At 38.2% G+C, this 21,208-nt stretch overlaps 3 protein-coding genes across 4 annotated transcripts; all 3 read left to right on the top strand.

The window, feature by feature from the left end:
- Positions 1 to 653: 653 nt before the first annotated feature.
- On the top strand, positions 654 to 4,414 carry LOC145214834 (retinol dehydrogenase 13-like). Of its 2 annotated transcripts, none has more exons than XM_080083440.1 (8): positions 654 to 817; positions 915 to 1,033; positions 1,279 to 1,434; positions 1,656 to 1,772; positions 1,846 to 1,946; positions 2,449 to 2,680; positions 3,329 to 3,434; positions 3,750 to 3,832. In XM_080083440.1, the coding sequence occupies exons 1-8, from the start codon at positions 729 to 731 to the stop codon at positions 3,772 to 3,774; spliced, it is 945 nt and encodes a 314-aa protein (XP_079939566.1). In that variant the 5' UTR covers positions 654 to 728; the 3' UTR covers positions 3,775 to 3,832. The 2 variants fall into 2 exon arrangements, with proteins under 2 accessions (XP_079939566.1, XP_079939565.1); XM_080083439.1 differs by having other exon boundaries at positions 655 to 817; positions 3,766 to 4,414.
- Positions 4,415 to 6,351: 1,937 nt separating this feature from the next.
- Positions 6,352 to 13,127, top strand: LOC145214032 (uncharacterized). Its single transcript, XM_080082458.1, has 4 exons — positions 6,352 to 6,539; positions 8,174 to 8,232; positions 10,776 to 10,934; positions 11,393 to 13,127. The coding sequence occupies exons 1-4, from the start codon at positions 6,386 to 6,388 to the stop codon at positions 11,879 to 11,881; spliced, it is 861 nt and encodes a 286-aa protein (XP_079938584.1). The 5' UTR covers positions 6,352 to 6,385; the 3' UTR covers positions 11,882 to 13,127.
- Positions 13,128 to 14,965: 1,838 nt separating this feature from the next.
- On the top strand, positions 14,966 to 21,059 carry LOC145214708 (uncharacterized). Its single transcript, XM_080083292.1, has 10 exons — positions 14,966 to 15,159; positions 15,752 to 15,948; positions 16,333 to 16,459; positions 16,787 to 16,849; positions 17,345 to 17,603; positions 18,000 to 18,103; positions 18,393 to 18,497; positions 18,786 to 19,005; positions 19,583 to 20,115; positions 20,582 to 21,059. The coding sequence occupies exons 1-10, from the start codon at positions 15,144 to 15,146 to the stop codon at positions 20,674 to 20,676; spliced, it is 1,719 nt and encodes a 572-aa protein (XP_079939418.1). The 5' UTR covers positions 14,966 to 15,143; the 3' UTR covers positions 20,677 to 21,059.
- The last annotated feature ends 149 nt before the right edge of the window (positions 21,060 to 21,208 follow it).

Here is a 21,208-nt window from a genome sequence, read left to right as displayed (position 1 = left end):
CACTGCTAATAGTTAGAGTAGCTAAAGCAAATGCAACGACAATTCTCTATTACAAAGCTCTGAAATAGGTTTGGCGCAAAGTGAAAAAACACGCATATTTATACCAGCATTGTTTTGAGTAATTCTGTAATGTTTTAAATCCAATTTGCCACGTTGCCTTACCGTGCAGTCACGAGTAACTCGTGGTTTCACAATGAATTACGCAATGCGCCGCAAACGTTCGTTTTATCGTTATCAAAGTGACAAAGAATCAGATACCTTTTCGGGCGTAAGTTTTAAGATTCAAAGACCAAAACAGCGCCATCATGTGAGAACTCTTTTCACTTTCTCCTAATCTTCACAAAATAAATTGAAATAGGAATACATGTGGTACATCTTTTAAACCTACATTGGATTTGCAATTCTACCGTTGCTTTTCTATTACTGCAAAAAAGCAAATAAAGGGTTTTTAAACAAATGTATTCAAAACAAGTGGTATCAGATTTGCCGTGAACAAGGTGTTGTGCTTTTGACAGTAGCACATGTTTTTGTAATGTCACAACAAAATTAATCAGTCCGTCACTAAAATTCAAAAAATACATGTTAAATTTATTGAAAATTAAATTATTTTTTACCTTTGCAAGTGATATTTTTGCTTAAGGGACTTTCCCGTGTTTCAATGTGATCGTGATGAAAAAATTGAAAACATAAGAGTTAGTTCAGTTCGGTATTTTGTTTATTACTGAACAATGAGTTTTATTAACAGTCCGGTGTTTAATCGGGTGATTGTTCCAATATCATTCACTGCATCTTTATTTGGTGGAGTCTTTCTTTTGAGGTATTTTGTTCTGTTTTAATTAAACTAACTGATGTTCCATTTTAAGTTCTAAATATTGGACCCGTTTAATAATCATTAAATTGTTGTTGTTGGGCAGAGAATACACTGGAGGAAGAAAATGCCCAAGCAATGATCGAATGGATGGAAAAGTGGTTCTTATCACTGGAGCTAATACAGGAATTGGGAAGGAAACTGCAAAGGAAATTGCAAAAAGGGGTATGTTTAAGGCAAATGTATCAGAGTTTGCAAATTTATGAGTTTTTTGCATTGCTATTTAAGATTTAAAGTCATCCCTTAAAAATGGTATGGATATGAACACAATAACAGTTTTCTTCTTTAAATCTGTATACATTTAAAATTGTTGCTTAAAACTGTGATAAAGTTGGTTTAGTTTCATAAAAATATTTTTTTAAATAATAAAAATTTCATAAAAGATAAGAAAATTAAAAATGTTATTTCAGGTGCTGTAGTTATATTAGGATGCCGCCATATGGGAAAATGTGCAGCAACAGCAGTAGAAATTCGAAATGTTTCACAAAACAAAAATGTCAAATGTCACTTTATTGATCTTGCCAACTTAGACTCAGTTACAGAATTTGTCAAAGAAATAAAAAATGGTATGTTTAGATTAAAATTAAATAACTCCTACTTTTTTCCAATTTTTAAGTGTATTTTTGTTTCAATATCATTTACTGTATTTTTATGTGACACAAAATTTGCTTTCCACTTTTTCTATGTTTTCATTTGTACAGAAATACCTAATAAAAATTAAAGAATTTTTGACACTATATGTTAGTACCACCTATGCCTAAACAGGCCAGTAAAATTTTTTTTTCAGAACAGCAACATATTGATGTGCTAGTTAACAATGCTGGAGTTATGAAACCAAGATCTCCAAAAACAACACCAAACACTGATGATGGTTTCGAAAGGCAATTTGGTGTTAACCACTTAGGTAGACTGAAAATTTTGTGAAAAGCAGTTTTTAGCACTAATGTATACAAACCAATACAACTACAAATTTGCAGGGCATTTTCTTCTTACCAATCTTTTGTTGGATCAGTTAACAAATGGGGAATCTCCAGGAAGAGTAATCAATGTTACCTCTGATGCCTATCAGAAGGGAAAGGTTTGTATGAAGTTTGGCCATTTGTTTCCCACTTGATGTGATTTTTTTAACATACCAAATAGTTATGTTCCAAATAACGGAACAAGATTAGTTTATTTTGCCTAGTGAAAGAAAAAAATAGCAACACACTAGCACAAATATAATCACCAAGCTAGAAGTAACTGCACAACTTTAAAAGGGCATGGTGCACGAAACAGTGAAGGGCACAATTGGTGGATAATGGCTAAATGTGCTGCAGCCACACCATATTATATACCCTTGTGTGACTGGGGCTTACAAGAAAGTGAGGTTGGCGCATTGTGGGTAAACACAATAGGGGGGATGTTGCTGGGGCAGTTGAGGAGGCCCTAAAATCTAACAAAACATTTCTGAGAAAAACTGTGGGCCTTGATAGGAAAAGAAACCACTAAAAAATGTTCTGAATGACATAATACAATGTTCCTTGCAATAAATTCAATGGACAAAAATGCTGAAATGCTTTGCATATTTAAATTTCTTCAAGGTGGACATTGATGACATAGAAAAGAATGAACTGAAAGGAGATAATCGTCTGACTGAACTTTATTACCAAAGCAAATTGGCCAATGTCATGTTCACAAAAGTCCTCAGTGACAGGAGCAGAGAAAACCTGGAGAAACGAGTTACATGCAACTGTGTGAATCCTGGGGTCGCCCACACTGGTATTGGTCGACATGCAAATGTTCCTTTCTATTCCGTTGGAGTCCACATGTTCAGTAAGGCTCATTTACTACAAGCCAGCTTTTCAAAATATTGGTTTGTTTGGCAAACTTTTTTTAAATAATATATGTCTCCGTAAGCAAAATCCAAAGTGCTTTAATACTTGGGTTTAATTAATGCTAGATTGCTTAGGATGCTCATCATAGACCTATCTTTCTGCTTGTTCGTAAATACTGACGATGCTGTAATAGCGAAATATATATATATCTTTAAAACCAAAGGGTGAACGACTAAGTGGTTTTTCTGAACTTACACCTATGAGTCTGATTCTGATTCCTTAAAGTTGTCAGTTGGGCTAAGAGTGTGTACAAATCGACAGTAGGTGCTTAATGAACTCCAGTTGAAACAAATCACTTTAAAGCGTTTTGTTTTATTGTCGGTCGCAGAGGCGGGCATTTTTATATGCGACCAATTTAAAGGAAGGTTTGAGTTTTCTCCGACAAAAAAATGACTTTGCCAGTCGGATAAGACAAATTTCAACCATTGCTTAATGTGTTGTAAGACGTCCGACTCATCAGACTTTTTTGAAAACGCTCCACCCACTCCAAGCTTGACCTAACTTAACTCGTTGCATGGTATCTAATCCTAACCCTGTTTGCGACAGCATCGAAATGCCTTTTTAACCCCGCTAATATTTTCTCCAGAACCACTGACGTGGATGGCGATGCGAACACCACGACAAGCAGCACAAACCTCCATTTACCTTGCGTGCGATTCGGCTTTAGCCAACGTTACCGGGGCATATTTCGAGTAGGTAGAGTTTTTTTTCAATGCTCTATTGATTTGGTTTGTACCTTCTAAAAGAGATTTGTTGACCGGCTTGTAAGAATAATTTGTTTAATGTAAATCATGCGATGTATATTTTAGCCGTATCAGTCGATCATAACCTTTTTACGCCTTTAGCATTCAATAATTTTCTGTCTGCACTGACTAACAGTGGTAAAATCTTCCTATTGTAACTCTCTTTACACAAATATACCCCTATGGCGTTTATTTCACACAATATATTGTACAAGCTGCTTGGTGCCATAGCAGTCTCGTAAGTTCTCGCACATTTTATCTAAGATGTACTGTTTATAAGCGACTGTAAGAAAGTGGAGGACACAAAAGACATGTGCGACGGCGTTGTCGCGGAAAAGTTGTGGAAAGCCAGTGAGGAGTGGACGAATTTGAACCAGAGGATGTCGCAACTTCGAGAAACTGCCAAATCCGGGGCACCACAGAACATTGGACCCGCTTGTAATAACTCAACAACCAGTTGACACCGTCGCAGAGTCGTTAATTATTAACTGATAGTAAATTCCCTGAACCGTATTGACGTTTTTCCCCCACCATAAAAAACAACTTTCATTTTATGCTTAAAAAATCTTCTAAAAATCGCCTTTATACCAAGAAGTTGTTTATGGAATATGCACAAGGTGGGTATATCAGTCAACAGTGATAGTCTACAGTTCTTGATTGTTGCAAACAACATAAAGTACGTTACAATGGTTAGTATAACAGTTGCTGTTTGTGTAATAGCGCTTTTAGGGGATATAGTGAATTGGCAGACAATATGTGCGCAGCGGTAACAAAAGTAGCTCAGTGGTTGTTGCGGTTATTAACGGTGATGTCTGTTAGGTTTACCTTGCCTAAGTTTATTTCTGCACACGTTGGTTTAGCAGTTCTCTTTTATACCATTGACTGTAATTTTTACAAGGTGTTACTGACGAAACACGACTTTAAACGGATATTTTGCGTGGGAACTGCATTATTCACGGCAGGCATTTCCTGTGCCTTTTAACTTAACGTAACCAAATATAGCAGCAGGTTATAATTACAACTGAATTTATCACGAGGCATGCTAGTTTCTATCATCTGTATAATCTAACCTTAGTGTCATTAATATTGCAACTTTACAGGCGTGAAACGTTCTGCGGTTTTGAGTTGTTAATGCATGGCCTGAGATAGACAATAAAAAAAACTGTACAGCTTCAAGCGATTCGCCCAGGCTAGACTGTCGAAAAACTTTCCGCTTCGCTTGTTAGGCAAAAGGATGGCTGTTTAGGGTGTACAAAGAGTGCTGGGTGGGGTTTTACCCTTAGTTTCATTCGGGCCAGTTAGGTAGGACCTTGTTTTGCTTAGTTACAGACGTAACGAGAAACCCTGTCAGGAACAAAAGTAAAGGTGAGTCCTTTTCCGTGTCGACACGTTTCACCGGTTCTGTATTGTTAAAGTGTCTGACAGGATTGTATTGAACCAAATATTGAATTCAGCAAATTGTGTAAAATAGGTTTGCACTTGCTTATTGGTCCTAAGCGTCCCAAGGTAAGGTTATGCCAGAAACCTGTAGCTAAATACATACATACAATGTTCTGTTTTACTAAAGAAATCGTAGCTGCAACATTGCACAAAACCATTTACCAGCTGGAAATAGCTGCTAGGCATTTAGGAGGTGACGAACCGATGAAACCGCTGAAGGCTAAATTGGTGGGTTAAGGTTGTAGGTATAGTTGGCATTTGCTAGGATTGGGAATGTGGCTTTTCGTTAAAGGAATGATGGGATATAAACTGCAATACGTTGGACTTGTAACTGCTTTAGCGCATATTTTGAAAAATGTCTGTTGGGTTATGACAACAATTAGTTTGGATAGTTAGTTAGTTTAAAGTTTTGAAAGCAAGCAGGTAATTTCGAAATTCACAGTACTTGCTGACATGCGCCTGTCCAAATCTGTTGCAGAAGAAACAAAACATTGCAGCAACCACTAAATCAGTGTAACTGAAATCAAACTTTCCCCCAGTAACGTTTGTTTTCAGCTTAACGCAAAGTCAACGAACTGGACAATGGCAATCTATTGAGGCGTCACTATGTACACGGCGCTAAGATATTTTTCGTGTAAAATTGTTTGTTTAAAGGCCTGCAAACGTCTGTTGCATAGGTGCCTGTGTGATAAATATGTTCATGCGCCTAAAGAAATATGTGTCCCGCTGGCAAGGTCATTAAGTGACTGAGCATTACGTCACGCATTATGTGCCATTAATTACTAGGATTATGCGGCTAGTACCTTCCGTTTCCAATTTCTCGCGCACAGTCGTATTTGTCGTTTTGTTTACTATTAGCCAGTCACAAAGCGTGTGTGAGTCGTTCAACAACCTTGTTAGTCGTTCAACAACAGACGAAGACGGAAAGTGAAACCTTAATATTAACACGATCAGTTGTTATTATTAGGGTTGATTTGATAAATTGCTGTTGGTTAGCGATTGCTTGCACACAACGCAATTGAGGGCATCGACTTGTTTTTTGTAGTCTTTTGCTTTTGTGTTGGTGCATTACTAAATAGTGTATAACGTTGTTTTTGTGGTAGCTGTGCGACAGAAACAGACGCAATACAATAAATGTCAAGCCTTTGTTGCATGTGTTTTGCCTTAAGAAACAGTATAGCCTACGTAATTGTTGGTGTACAAAGATACCGGAAAAACTGTTTTGTAATTGGTGCTACTTTTATACAGCGTATTAAATGATTCCTGCATAAATGCGAAGGCTTACAGTACAGAATCTATAGTGTTATATGTTTACGAGTGCAGGGTTTATAAAAACCGTCTGCCAGTAGATACTCAGAATTTTCACGCATACGTAAGTACCAAACGGGATTAAATAAACCGTTGGATATTTTTTTACAGCATTCAATAGAATCCGTAGGTAGCAGCTAAACTGTGGTAATATGATAACTGAAACTTCCTCCCCAGTAGCCGTCAAATTATGTTCACCGCGAGTGGTGCTACCGATGCTTGCAGCAATCAGTTTGCTTGCGGTAATCGTTGTGTTGATACAAATGGATGCTGTAGAATTCAACCCCCCACACCACCATAAACCATGTGAGTCATAATGCATATTGTGGCTAACACTTGTCATTGTGACGATTTAGGTCGCATGACTCAACAAAAGTACAGCACATAGTTATGTATTTCATACGGTTATGTGCACAAAATGTTGTTTTTGGTTTGCCTTTAGCCAACAGACAACGACCTATATCATTTGTCTGCTCTGACCACCAGAGTATGTGTATGGGTCATTTATTTTGTTTTTCTAAAGCAGTGGTTTCCAAACTTTTTTATATTTTTTTCAAAACGGTCCCTTTGCCATTATTTCGAGGGCTCGCGGTCCTTAAGCCTAAATGTGTATTTCATAAAAACGAAAGTTGATTGCAGGATTTTAGCTAGTTATGCAAAATTGCGCATAACAATCATCCAAAGACAGCATATGATATCACAGTGGTTCTCAAACTTTTTTGTGCGCGACCCAAATGTGAGCCTCATGTACATCTGGCGACCCAAGCCTCAAACAACAAAAAAAGTATTTTTTATTTCTTGTACTCATCCTTGAACGCTAACTGTTCGTTTTCAAGTTCAGTTTCGCATGACTAACCTCCTTTCACCCGTGCTAACACGTTGCAATAGCCGTGTGCGTAACAGTAAATTGAAAGGTTGTTGTCTGTATGTTGTAATGATTGGTTCATTTTGCTGAACAACGGTCGAGTGAGGCTGTATTTGGCTATGGTAGTACTATAACTGGGTGCCATCTAAACTCTCAGAAATTTGAATCACCACAGAGCGACCCATTTTTTGACCCTGCGCGACCCATGTTTGGGTCGCGACCCATACTTTGAGAACCACTGTGATATCACAAACAGGACAAAAACATTACGATTGTGCGCGAACAATTGCATTTTTGATAATTGTCATTCAATAAAGTCCATTGTTTAGCAATGGAGACAGTAGATTCTCAATTCTACTTTGATTTAAACTTATTTAGTGGCACAAACTGACGCCAAATAAGATTATAGAATTACTTCAACCGCTTCGCGGTCCCCCCAAAATTGCCTCACGGACCCCTAAAGGACCGCGGACCCCAGTTTGGGAACCGCTGTTCTAAAGCGATCCGAAGTAAACCAATGGAAATCTGTTTTTAAGTAACATATTTAAATCGTTTTTCTTGTAACGCCTTAGTAGCAACCAGGGTTTTTTAAGGTTTGGTTTGGGTGACCGCTAAGTAGTTTTAAGAGACCGCAAGTGTTTCATTTAAATACCAAAAACTGTAGTTGTAGTTGCAAGTCCAAATTTTGGGAAACCGCTGGAGAAATTTATCATTTGAAAACGCCCCGATTAATAGAGAAAAAACGTTGTGAATTTATTTTGCAAAAAATGTCATTTGTAAGCTGCAGATATTGATCACAGTTTCGACTTGCAAGGTCTCATCAGTGTAGCTGATGGCAAGGCACAGACCGTATGTGGTATGGTAGCCACCTTACGGCACTCAAGTTTGTTGATGGTAGCATGCTGAAAAGCCATGCCTATAGACACAAAATATTATTAAAGTTATACGTTTTGGTCGTATCTTGTCGTCGCTTTTTTATCAGACTGTCATTAGGTAAAGGCATGCGTGCAAATTTGCTGTTAAATGCTGGTCACCACAAAAAGTGACTAGGCTACAATTTGTTTATTTTTTTCAGCTCCGATTCAGAGGAAGCTACGCAATGTGCAAAAAAAGAAAGACTGTTTCGAATGCAAGGTAACGATTAAGTCTAAAGCGCACTTAAAAAGAAGTTCAAAAACAGTTCCTTTTGGCTCATTCTGTGCTTTACAAAATGCAGAACATTTAAAAAATATATATATATAGTCGCCGTAGTACACCAGGCCAACTAAAGGCCTGATACTGAATCACCCGATCACCAAGCATTCGCATATGGCAAGGTATAGGCTAGAAAAATCTGGTCTGTGGTGGGATTCGAACCCACGACATGAGCTTTTCCGGGACAATATAGTCAGTAACAATATGTAAAATTAATGTGAAATATGATGTACCCAAACAAAACACTTGGACATTGATATAAAGCGGGGTGTGCAACCTCAATGGGCCAAATACGTTTGACAGGATTAGACCGCGGGCCGCGCACATTCACTTCATTGAGTGACAAACACGCTAAAATTGATTTAACAGCTACAAGTATATTTAGATGTGTCACTCTAATTATGGAAACAGGTTTCCAGAGAAACAGAATCAGTCGTTAAAGGTTTAAGAATATATATTTCGCCTATTGGCATCGTCAGTTCTGTAAAAGCGAGAAAAAAGCAACAATAAAATGAAGATAAAACATCAACAGGCTAAAAACCAACACCCAAACCACTTCACAGGTGGAAAGGCGCTAACTGTACGCGTATGGGTCTGGCAAGCAATGACGCCCAAACCCGCGCACCAATCAAGTCTTATCAGAGACGCGGATGAAACGCGCCTAGCATTCGAACGGGCACAATAGGAGATAAGAGGCAAAGGGGGGCGCAACGATAACGAAAGCAGATGAAACAACATAAACAAAATACAAAAATGCGACATACGAGGCAACCAATAAATTGACTATCTGATTTTAGACAGTATCATACGCTGAATGTTGATAGTAGCGCCGGTTAATTTTAGCCATTTGGCTTCAGCCTGGTCCAACAGGGCGGCATCAGGACACTCAGCAAACGTTACTTTGAAACATTCAGCCAGGTCCGGTTTTTTTGAATACGCGATGGCGTGCTTGAATGCGTAATGTTGGCTAAGTGACGCATTGTCACTGTGTTGATTGAAGCTGTCTAATTGGAAGGAATTCCAGGTCGTACGATGGCCCGTCCAACGTGTACAGAATTTATTTTTGGTTTGGCCGACATATTGGCTGCTGCAGAGCAGACAGGTTGCCACATAAATCCCGTAATTCTTGCAAGTGAGAGACTGCTTTAGTAAGATGTTCCGTCCGTGCTGAGTTCTAAGGCTACGTTGTTCTGTCACCATAGACTTGCGGTTGCCATAGTGACCACATAATGCACATTTTCCACAAGGAGCCGATAATCCGTTGTAGTTGTCGACATTGTGCGCCAGGCGTCTGTAATTAATAAGAATGTTTCCCAATGTGAGTGGTTTTTTAAATACTACTCTTGCTTGGGGTTTTAACGCCTTTTCCTTTGAAGAAAGCTTTATAAAATGTGGGAAAGCAGTTGCCCAAGGAATAATATCTTTATCCGCATTAGCAGAAGTTGGGAATCTTTCAATCCATCCTTTTGCTGTACTGATGCAGGTTTCAGTAATATTCTTTGGGAACGACGAGTTGGCACATTTTATTTCCAGTCGCGCCAAGCTTTCTAGAAAATGCTCGTCGCATTCATTAAGCCGTCGGATTCGCGATGCTTCTCCCAAAATAATGGCACGGAAAATATGGGAAGGGTGGTGCGATGCAGATATTTAGATGTGTTCTTAGATTGCAGAAGAAATAGCACCAAACGCCTTAATCAAGTGGTTCTCAAACTTTTTTTGTTGCGACGCCCCTGGACAAGTTTTTCTGGACTTGCGGCGCACCAGTAAATAAAGTTAATCAGGAAACCTATTATTAAAGTTGTGTTTATTACTACAACAACAAAATGCCACGAAACGGAACTATTCTGCGACGCCCTTGAAAAATTGGAACGACGCACCAGGGCGTCGCGACGCACAGTTTGAGAACTACTGCCTTAATCCATCTAAAAACCAAAACAGAACTGGATTCGTTCGCTAACAATACGCAATAAAATACTTCCTAAGACGGTGGTTCTTGACCTTTATGAAATAGTTTTGTAAAGCGCTTTTGTGGGGGCCTGCAAGAGCTTAAAGGCTTACTGCAATCTTATTTGAAAAGTGCTTCCGTGAGACTGAGAGAGTAAAATAGTGTGGAGTATCGAAGAGTCTTCTCTGCTTTCAATACTCATTTATTGTGTCACAATTAACATACGAAAGGCATTTATTTGCGCACAACAACAAAGGTATTGATACTGTTAGCCTTGTCTGTGATGTAACAAACAACCTTCGGATTTTTTGAAGCGTCTTGCGAAATTATAGATGAAATTAGTCTTGAATGTTGTTGAGGGAATACTTTTGCAGTAAATGGTTGACTTAAGGATGCATCTGACCCGCGGTTAAGAACCACTGTCCTAGGACCACACTCATTTGAAATCCAAACGTCCCCGTGGGCCATCACACCCCAGATATCAAACATACGATAGTTGTATGTTATCTGTTACTGACACACTACGTTTCTTTCCTAGGCTCAAGTGGACAAACTCAAGGCCCGAATTGCCGATTATCAAAAACATGTGATCGAGCTTTTAAAGGCGAATCAAGTCCTTCAAGAAAAATTCAACGATACTTTGTCTTTTTTAGTCAACTGCGTGAGACGAAGCAAACCTGCCGAAGTCACCACACAGGTATGGAACTGGACTTTTTAAGCCCTCGAATTTATTAAACTTTCACAAATTTTTCATGCCTTATTATTATTATTAAAATGAGTGAAGAAGTGAACACAATAGCAGTGTGAATAAAAATTGACAATCTTTTTGGGGCATGAAGATGAAAACGTTTTTTGAAAAACATTCTTAACATTTTCATTAATAGGTCTTAAGGTCTTAATTTTGAAACGGTATTTCGTGCCCCCTGCTTTAGTGCACCTACCCCCTAGTTTACAACCCTATGGGATAGACAGTTCGTTTGCTGTTTACATTGGTAATTCTAATACCGATCTTGTTGAAATGCAAACTTAAAGCTTATAGCCTTGGACTCACAAAACTATTCAAAAAAGTCAGTAATATTTTTTTAGGATTACATCGCATTCCGTTCAAAAAGTTGTCAACAGTTGGTTTTTATTAACGCTTGGCTGTTTTGGCAGGATTCAGCTCACCAGAGCAAACCCGATAAAGAACGACCAAAGTCAAAATCTAACCACACAAGCCAACCAACGCCAAAGAAAATAACCAAAAACTCAACTACTGAGAAAACAAAGGTTGAGTCAAAGCATGTGAGCCAATCAGCGAACACCACCGCCGTGCAAAAGACACGTCACGGCGATGACGTCAAAAGTAGAGATCATGACGTCACCAGCACGAAAACAACAAAAAAACACAACCACGAAAAGCGACAAATCGAAAAGTTAAAATCTGAAGATCATTCGACCGTGTCGACAGTTTCATGGATGAGTGATCACGATGTAAACTTTGCTTATCGCGAAGAAAGAAAAAGGACAAAAACGCAAAATGACTTGCCACGAAATGCTAATGCAAAACTCACTGCAGACGAAGCAGATTTTTGGTATTTTCAGTCTCTACCGATTGTTCGGGACTGGATTCGACCCTATTTAGAAAAGTCAAAAACCAGTTAGCCTGTATTATATATTTTTTACGTGAGCTTATGTGTTACGCTATAGCAGTGGTTCTCAAAGTTTCAACTTTTTGTCACAACGGTTTCTTCACAATTTCTTCGAGCACTGGCCGTCCAAGCTAAATATATTTGTAAAACTAAATAGGCCTTTGCGTAACAAAACCTGGAGTTATCAAACAAAAGATAATTTAGAACTTGCGAAAGTATTCTTACAAATAAATGTAGGACGCATTTTGTTTAGTTTTGTAAGACTACCTTGCGTGGGAATGACTCAATTTATTACGTCACCAACAAGACAAAACAAAAATAAAATTGTGCGCGAACAATCGCCTCTTTTGTTACTTGAAATTAATATTAAAGGAATACTTTATATCCCTGTACCTGTCAAATGTTTGATGGTTGCAATATGCTCTGACGGTTGCAATATGAGATATTACATAAAGTTATAAAAATACTTTTGCCCCAATCGGTTGATTTTTGTTCCCCTTTTGTCCGCAGAACTCACTTTGAGAACCGCTATATATGACAAACATTCAAAGCAAAAATTACTATCGTGCCAAAAGCGGTCGCATTAGAAAATAAATGATGCAGCGAAGGCTTTTGTCACAGCAGCTGTATTTGTTTTTGAAAATATTCGCGTAACGAAAATTAGTACCGTATTTCATGTGAAACGAATACTGCTACTTCCTTCTTCATTTGAGACATATACCCTTTACCACTATTAAGTAAAGTCGTTCGACTGTTCCACCGATACAAACATCTTCACACATTTTTCAGTTTATACGTTCATTTGTTTTCTTTGTGGTTGCAAAACTGTGAGTTCCTGAATACAGTGTTGTTACCGGGCATATTTAATAAACTTTCCATTTTGCTAAACCGGCAATTATATATAACTCATTTGAGTTTCTGTTTACGATTTGAATCATATTGCTTGTTAATGTCAAGTTTGCTCACTAGTTGCTCAGATTCGACATCCAAATTTTTTTATTCGAAGTATGTTGCCAGAAATTTTTGTGTGAATTTTTTGTTAAATTGTTACACAGTTTCAAAAAGTGTGAAACGTGTAGTTTCATTATATAACGTATACACTTAACAGTACAAGCCTCTTTTATACACTATGTTCCGCATGTAACAGTATGATGGTATGTCGACGGTGGCATTGGTATTCCATTATTTTTGTTTATGCTGATGTGCTTACAGTCCTATGCAATAAAGGTCGTTGCACAATACACTTGAAACAATCGGCGTCCAAAGGTAGAATATCTTTTCAGACCAAGTTCACTGGTGTGGTATTTTTTTCTGACATAAACACACAAATTTATTCTGCGATGCTACGTATATTATTTTGCAAAAAAATATTAAATACAGCCAGACATGTCAACTGACGTAGCCGTTTTGTTTGTCAAAGGCAAAAACGAAATAGTTGCGAGCCCGAACCTCCCAAAAATATGCCCAAAACCCAGCCCGAACCACAAGCGTTTTTTAGAAGCCCGTTTAGGCCCGAAACTTTGATTGACAGGCTTATAATAAAGAAAACAGAACAATGGACAATAATAGACGAAGACTTAAACAGGACGATTTAGAGCAGGGGTGGGGAACCTTTTTGTTCATAAAGGCTTATTGACACTTGTGTAGGCCGCATAGACTATTTCCTAGACCTAGGACAGTGGTGTTCAAACTCTTTGATTTACGGAATGGTCGTTGTGTCATTTTCTCTTGCAAAGTCGTGGGAATTACGCTCCAAGCTGAATAAAGATAAACAAACTTCCCACTACATTTCCACCTTCACTACAACATTCAGGATTTATTTCACGAGTAGATGCGCTTGTTTACACATATCAATGATCTAAGGGCAGCTTGTGACATCACAGAAAAGGCTTAGAAATTAGATTATGCGCAAACAATTGTTTTCTTTGTTACGCAAGTAAGATTGTAGACTGTAGAGCCATGAGCTCTTGGTAGTCCCACAGAAAGTGAACACCGCTGCCCTAGAACTTATCAAATAGTAATGGGAGACAAAATCCACAAAACATACATTTTCGTATATTTTTCTTCGGAGGCCGCATGTGGCCTTTAGGCCGCAGGTTCCCCACCCCTGTTTTAGAGCATTGAGCATTAGGTTAAGTTCAGCAAGTTATTTAGCAAAATAAAACACTTCCAACAAATTGCGGACAAAGAATGTAAAGTCAGGCGTGAATTAAGCCCGCTTGATAAAAAAAAGCTAATGCCGAACCCGGCCCGAACGGTTTGTACTATTTATAGAATACAATTCAATTTCGATTGTTGTTAGATGGGGTGCATCTTACTTACGTCATCGTTGACGTATAATAATATACAAAATCATAACTGTACTTGAAAAGTTAATCTAAAACATTGTATTTTGTGCTACGTCAAATAATCAAATTTGCGGATCACCTCTATACTTTTGTATTACATTACCGCACCTTCGGGCCTATGTGCTGATTACAAGGTTTATCAGTTAACAATGAAATTATCAGGGCAATCTTGCTTACATCAAGTTGGTTGTTCAGTTTACAAGCAATTTGATCTTGTCGTAAGTCAAAGCTTAATTTTATGGTAGTTTTTGCCTGAGGCGATGTTAGCACGTCCGAAATCTCTTCATTTCAGACAACCGGCGGTGTTGAACTATCGTGTACGAATGTTGCCAAGCAAGTATCAGGAGATGAAAATAACTAGGTTCCTAATCACGCAGTGCGTATTGTGCGGTGATAGGATATATCTTCTTAGTTTTATTGGTCGTATAAATTGTCAATGTGTGTTGATTTTACGTGTCAATTCTCTATGTATTCTCGAGACAAAAAAAACTAAAATTTATTCAGTTTAGTTTTTGGTATGATACTGTTGTATCAAATAGTGTTAACTGTTTGTACTTAAAAGTGCTAGATTAGCTTAATCTTTGTACAAAAAGTAGCCTATGGTTCAGAGCTAGTTAGGCTAGGTACTTTAAATAGACATTGAATTATGGGTTACTTGTATTATTTCAAACTATATAGTAATTAGGTAGTCATGATTGTTGATTATTGGGTGATAAGTGTTGTGCAACTTTGCCAAAATTTTGTAAATATTTTTTTACTTTTTCTAAGGGTATATTTATCCGTTATCAAAACAACTTTGAGTTATCTCTGTGTCTGTTACAACATTGCAAAAAAGTGATTTAAATTTGCCACCATCTTATGCTGAAATTGGAAGGGAATACGAACGTAGTTTGATTGCATGACTTGGTGATTCAAGGAAGACAAAGAATGAACCCCCCAGAGGGTGAGTAAATTCAAGATCAGACTTTTTTACTAGTTGCGTATACAATTTTGGCCCTCGTTGTCAACAAGAATGCATAGTGACCAATTTCTTTGCCAAGTATGTTGCAGTATATTTGCCTTGTTAAAATCGGTAATTAAGGGAAAACGATTGTTCGAAAACATGTTGGTTGGTAACTTGGTAGTTATTTTATTGAAAGACTTTTTCTGTTGGTTATACTATAAACATAATACAAACCTCCTGACAAATGTATCTTTTAACACTTTTAACGTAGTGTATTAATCGCCCTTGTCAGTATTTTGACTATTAAAGTTGTTCCATTGGTTTAGTATAGTAGATGTGGAGCTCAACCTTTTACGCAAGTACAGCAAAATACAGTGTTGAAACTAAAGAAAAAAACCTGTTAAAACTAGAGATGTACCGAATCGGCTAAATTTGGGTTCAGTCGAAACCGAATATTCGGCAATTTAAGATGTTTGGAGTAAAAAAAAAAAAAAAGATGTTGGGAGTAAATGACGTCATATTTTGCTAAAATATCGTTTTGTTGTGTATTTTGTTATTTTATTCTTTATTTATAGCGGTCTTGTGTTTACAGAGTGTCCAGAAAGTTACGACACTTTTCAGGATGCCTGCTACCGCTTTGGTTCTCACACTAGTTACGATGATGCATTGTCGATGTGCGAGAGAGATGGCTCAAGGCTGGTGGACGTCGATCCGGCAAATACTAATTATGTGAAAACTCAAGTGAAAGCTTATGGGGGTGGAAACGACTTTTGGATTGGCACCTACTATGTAAGTTTAATATGAAGGAAAAGCTGTGAAAGAAAACTGGTTTAATAATAATTCGTAGCAATTTAGCGACTTTGTTTGGCCTTATTAAATAGATTTCTGTAAGATTCATAGAAAAGCATGAGATAGAAAGATAGAAGCAAACCGTAACATTAGCTTGTAAAGCACCTGAATTTAACCAAAGTGTGGAAATAGACTATGGTCTTTCAGCACCATTTGTCTCTGAAAACCCCAGACATATCCCTAATTCAATTAATCTAATCACTATTCAAACAAAATATCTGAAAAAAAGGTGTTTTTACACATGAAATGTATTCCTATTTATTCTGTACTCTCAAATGTGTCTACAATGATTTCAGGCAAATACTAAAATGATTGATTTTTTAGCAACGAAACAAGTTGGTAAAGCGAAAGGGAACAACTGGATGTCCAATCATGCGAGGCCAACAGAGTCCCGGTGGTTTATTTGCCACGGTTCCTTGCAATCCGTCGTACCGGTTTGTTTGTCAAAAATGTAAGTTTCTCGAATTCCCAAATACAATAAAACATGCTAGATCAGTGGTTCTCAACCTTTTTTCTTTCGTGGCCCACTTTCATTGCAAAAAAATTCTGTGGCCCAGTAAATTTTTGAGATAGAAAGAAATCAACTATAAAATAGGTTCAGAACAAAAAACAAAACAAAAACATTCCTTCTCAATTCCTCCCCAAGGCATTATTCTTGTAAAATTGAGTGTAGTGACACAAATGAAAGTAAATTCTTAAAAAAAAAAAATTTGTTGGTCTGTGGCCCACTGGTTGAGAACCACTGTGCTAGATGTTAAGATACTAAAATATTTTACAGACGGCGGACGAAAGTTTGGCATAAACAGACGACCTGGCTTGAACGGCGAAACATCTGACATGGGTACGGTAAACATTTCTTACGGCTAGTGGTTATTATCATTTTGGTGTAGTTTTTCACTCAATTTGAACTCCAATCATGGATTTCGCCCTCTGTTATTTTCATGATAATGTTTAACAATAATTGCCGTGAACTATGTGGCTAAAAAATCAGATTTATAACCTTGGAGATATTCGAGTAAAACTTGAAACAACGGCTTAGGTACCATTCACTTACCATTATCCACTTTGCATGTAGACTACCCAGTGGTAGGATTAACATTTTTTGTTAGCCGGTTCTATTACAAAAGTCATATTTTTCAGCCGGTTCTGTTACAAAAAGTTCATTGACAGTAACCAGTAGTGCTAACCGGTTCGCTGATCTCATAAAATTTCGTGAGACGATTCTATAGAACCGGTGCGAACCGGCTGATCCTATACCACTGAGGCCACCTAATTTTCCACCGGTTACGAACCACTGATTTAGATGATACCATGAACTGAACAACAATCTTTTTAGGGTTCGACTTGTTGCCAGGGGAACAAGAGATCCCATTAACTCCGGCAACAACAGCAGCGCCCAGCTCGACTCCTCCTCCAGAAGCTGGCGTGAATCCTGCAATACCTGCAGTCATTTCAGTGGTGGCGCTCTTGGTCGTAGCCATTCTTCTTCGCTTCTATTGCAAACGAAGAGAGGCTAGGAGTTTGCGAAAGCAGAAGGAAATGCTTCGTCTGGATCAGGAAAAGAAATCTGCAAGTCGGCTCCAAAGCACTATGACGTAGGCTTTTTTCAGGAGTAACTTTGATGTTTTCGTGGTTTTTTCAGTGGACGATGCAAAATTCGCCAAATTTTTTTTTTGCGTAAAACCACTAGAACTAATAAAAGTAAATTTTTGAAGCATGTGATGCCTCAGGGCCGTATCTGCATAGTTTAATTATGCGTTGTTGTAAAGTTCAAGTTCAACAAGCAAAAATATTAGCTATATGCATCAGTATAATTTTTATCATAACACGGATGAAGGTGTATCGTATGTGGCGTCGAAACGTCGGCTTGTTATAATAAAACTGCTGGAAGAGCTACATATTTGTTAATATATTATGTCTGGCAGTAACAGCTTTATTGTGCCTTAAGTTCATATTGTTACATATTAAAAAATTTAAATATGTTGTCATAGTGCGGCATCTGTGAACCCAAGCATCAACAAGGCTTTCAATTTACCAACAGGGGGCAGCAGGGCGCCGTCTTCCATGTCCAGATCTGTAGTTTCGTCGGCCAAAGGTAACGGTACCACCAGTGGTGGGATTCAAATTTTTGTCAGCCGGTTCTATCAAAAAAGTCATATTTTTCCAATAGGTTCTGTTACAAAAAAGTCCATTGACAGTAACCAGTAATGCTAACCAGTTCTCTAATCTCATGAAATTTCGTGAGACGGTTCTATAGAACCGATGCGAACCGGCTGAATCCCACCACTGGGTACCACCTTTTTGCAACACTTTGAGAGGACCAAGCACAGTTTTACGTTGTTTTGTATTCTGTGGCACCTAAACGGAAAATTATATTTTTTTAGAATCACGTTTTCCAGAAAGTAGGGGACCTTCAGTCAACCGTGGCCGTGACGAGTCAACCTGGGGCCATCAGAGCAGAACAGGTCGCAAACCACGTCGTGATACGGGTGGGTGATGCATTTTTGCGGTTTTTGGTTGGGTTTGCCATTCGACTACGGTCGGCTACCTTATCATTTTGTAAACCAATAATATTAGAGTAACATTTTAAAACACAAACTAACAGTTTTTGTTAGCGGAAAGGGAAATTAATTGCAAGGCAACAGTTTACCCAAGAAGTTATTTCTTTCGAAACTTAACTCTTCCAAAACAAGAAAAATAAAGCATATTATATAAATCTACTTCATGTTCCAATCTTGCTTCATCCTGAAAGATTTAAAACATGTAACTAATCGCAGATTCAGAGTATCGCCATTACTCAAAAAGATCTATGTCAGTTGAAAGAAGTCTTCACGGTATCCAAAAGCGCACTCCATCGCCACCTTATGGCCATCGTAGACGATCACACGGTGGAGGGCGAAGTCGCTCGGTGTCTCGCCGTCGATCAACAAGCGGTTACTCTGGGTCATCTCGTAGTTCTTCCCTAGATTCGAGAGCTTCGGATTCTATGATTTCGACGTAAGTATAACAGCTGCTGTACTCAGTGGTGGGATTCAGCCGGTTCGCACCGGTTCTATAGAACTATCTTACGAAATTTTATGAGATCAGCGAACCGGTTAGCATGCGTAATGCATTACTGGTTACAGTCAATGGAATTTTTATAACAGAACCGACTGAAAAATAGGAATTTTGTGATAGAACCGACTGACAAAAAATTTGAATCCCACCACTGGCTGTACTTACCTTTATAGAATTTGATGTCAAAACAAAGAAGACTTGGTTTCTAATGATAAGGTCTTGATTCTAAAATTTTGTGCTGCGAGAAATTTTCAAAGGTGTTGTAATTTTCTTTTATGCAGTGACATTTCATAATTTCGACCAGGAAGTAATGGCAAGATTATGGCAATATAAATGCATTGCAACGGCTGTAAATTGAAAAAAGAGTAGCGCGGTATTAAACGATTTTCTACGTATTGTACTGCATGTCTTTAAAAAACAAAACAATCCAATATAGTACAAATAGAAAGACATTGTGGGCTAAGAAGAAGATTAAAGATGTGTTCAAGAAGATTTAAGATATGCTTTTTCCATTTAGGATTACCGCTACAACATTCCGACGAAGTGGCCGTGATACCCCACACGATTACGATCGGGGTTACTCAAGGTCAACGACCCCAAGTCGCCACAGGTCAGATCGATACTCAAGCCATGACGATCACAAGAGGTCTCGGACTTTATACGACCGCTACGCAGCCGCACAGCCCCCGATATCTGCCCACGAAATGCTTACCCGGACTCGAAACGGGGGCGACAACCTTGGGAGTTATCGTGGATTTGACCCCCGATATGACCTTGAACGTCAGCGCATGGCAATGTCAAACGAGCAGCATTATTTTCCACAAATGACAAATGTGTTGGCCTGGAGCGATGAAGATTTGTCAAGGCGAGAGGACGGGACTGGTAGGTTTCAGAATCAGCCTCAAAAGCTGCCTCAGTCGAGATTTCCACGTCAGGCTCCGATTAGAGTAAACCGCCACATTCACGATTACGAAGAAGGCGGACGGAACACCTCGACTGAATCGGATCACGTTTACGAGTCTTTGGACAAAATGAGGCGAAGATCTAGCGGTAAGCTTACTCGAAGCAAAAAGGCTCAAACCAAGTTTTAACAACTTTAACGGTTGGGAAAATAATACACACATACATTTCCGTCATTAAAATCACCGTTTTTTGCCATCTGATGGAAGACCACGTTTAAATTATATTTTTGACATGTTGGTACAGATTCGACCCTTTTGGGTTGGTGCGCTTGGTATAACTTGCACTAAAATATGCCCATGAGCAACTATTCAACAATCAAATTGATTAAAACTTTTGGGTTAAAAATATCTACATAGGCCTAAATGTAATTGGCCTGTAACTTATGTTTGCAACAAACAGAAGATGTGGACATATAATTGTCAAACTGATTCTGTGATTTTTTGAAATTGTCATTCAGTCACACTTTACTGCTAGAAACTACCAAACTGCATTGAAAATGAACTGATATTGTTCACCATTTTTTAAACTCTAAAATTTATGTTTCGTTTTGCAGACCGCGACATGTCACGTGACTCGATAAGTCGCTCTAGCGGAAGATCCCGCGCGTCGATGAGGGGGAGGAGGTTGCCCGCTATTCCTACGTCGTAATGACGTCATAACGTATCTAAATCTATCTATTAGTTCACATGCACTTATAAATTTAATCGGATTGCGTTGTTGGGTCATTATAGCAGTTTTACTTTTGACTAGTCGTATTTGTGTTTTCAATCGTTTTTGCTGCTTGACACTTATTTAATGACCACATATAACTTACTTAATTCCCTAATATTTGTGTAAAAACATTTGTTTATGAATTGGTATTTCGTGGACCATGATCAAGTAGTGTTTCATGCATAGTTATGACATTCAGGTTTAATGATAACACTTTGATACCGGTTTTCTGCCCTAGCCCCTTACAAAAAGAAAGTAGCCCTCCACAATAATGACGTCGCTGATTTGAGCTTCTGCGTAATAAATCCATCGGGCGTGTGTTTGTATGTGGTTCATTTCTTATGGTGAATATTTAATTTAACGTGTCGTAATTCCCGGGATTTTTTATTTATGCTACATGGTGATAAACTATGTACCAAAAAGGATTAAGGTTGTAGCAGCTCTGATAAAAGGAGTGAAAGTCTTTTAG

This window comes from Phallusia mammillata, chromosome 2 (genome assembly GCF_965637545.1).
Source record: "Phallusia mammillata chromosome 2, kaPhaMamm4.hap1.1, whole genome shotgun sequence".
Lineage (NCBI taxonomy): Eukaryota > Metazoa > Chordata > Ascidiacea > Phlebobranchia > Ascidiidae > Phallusia > Phallusia mammillata.
The sequence above is the reverse complement of the archived record's forward strand: the minus strand, read 5'-3'. Positions and strand labels throughout refer to the sequence as shown.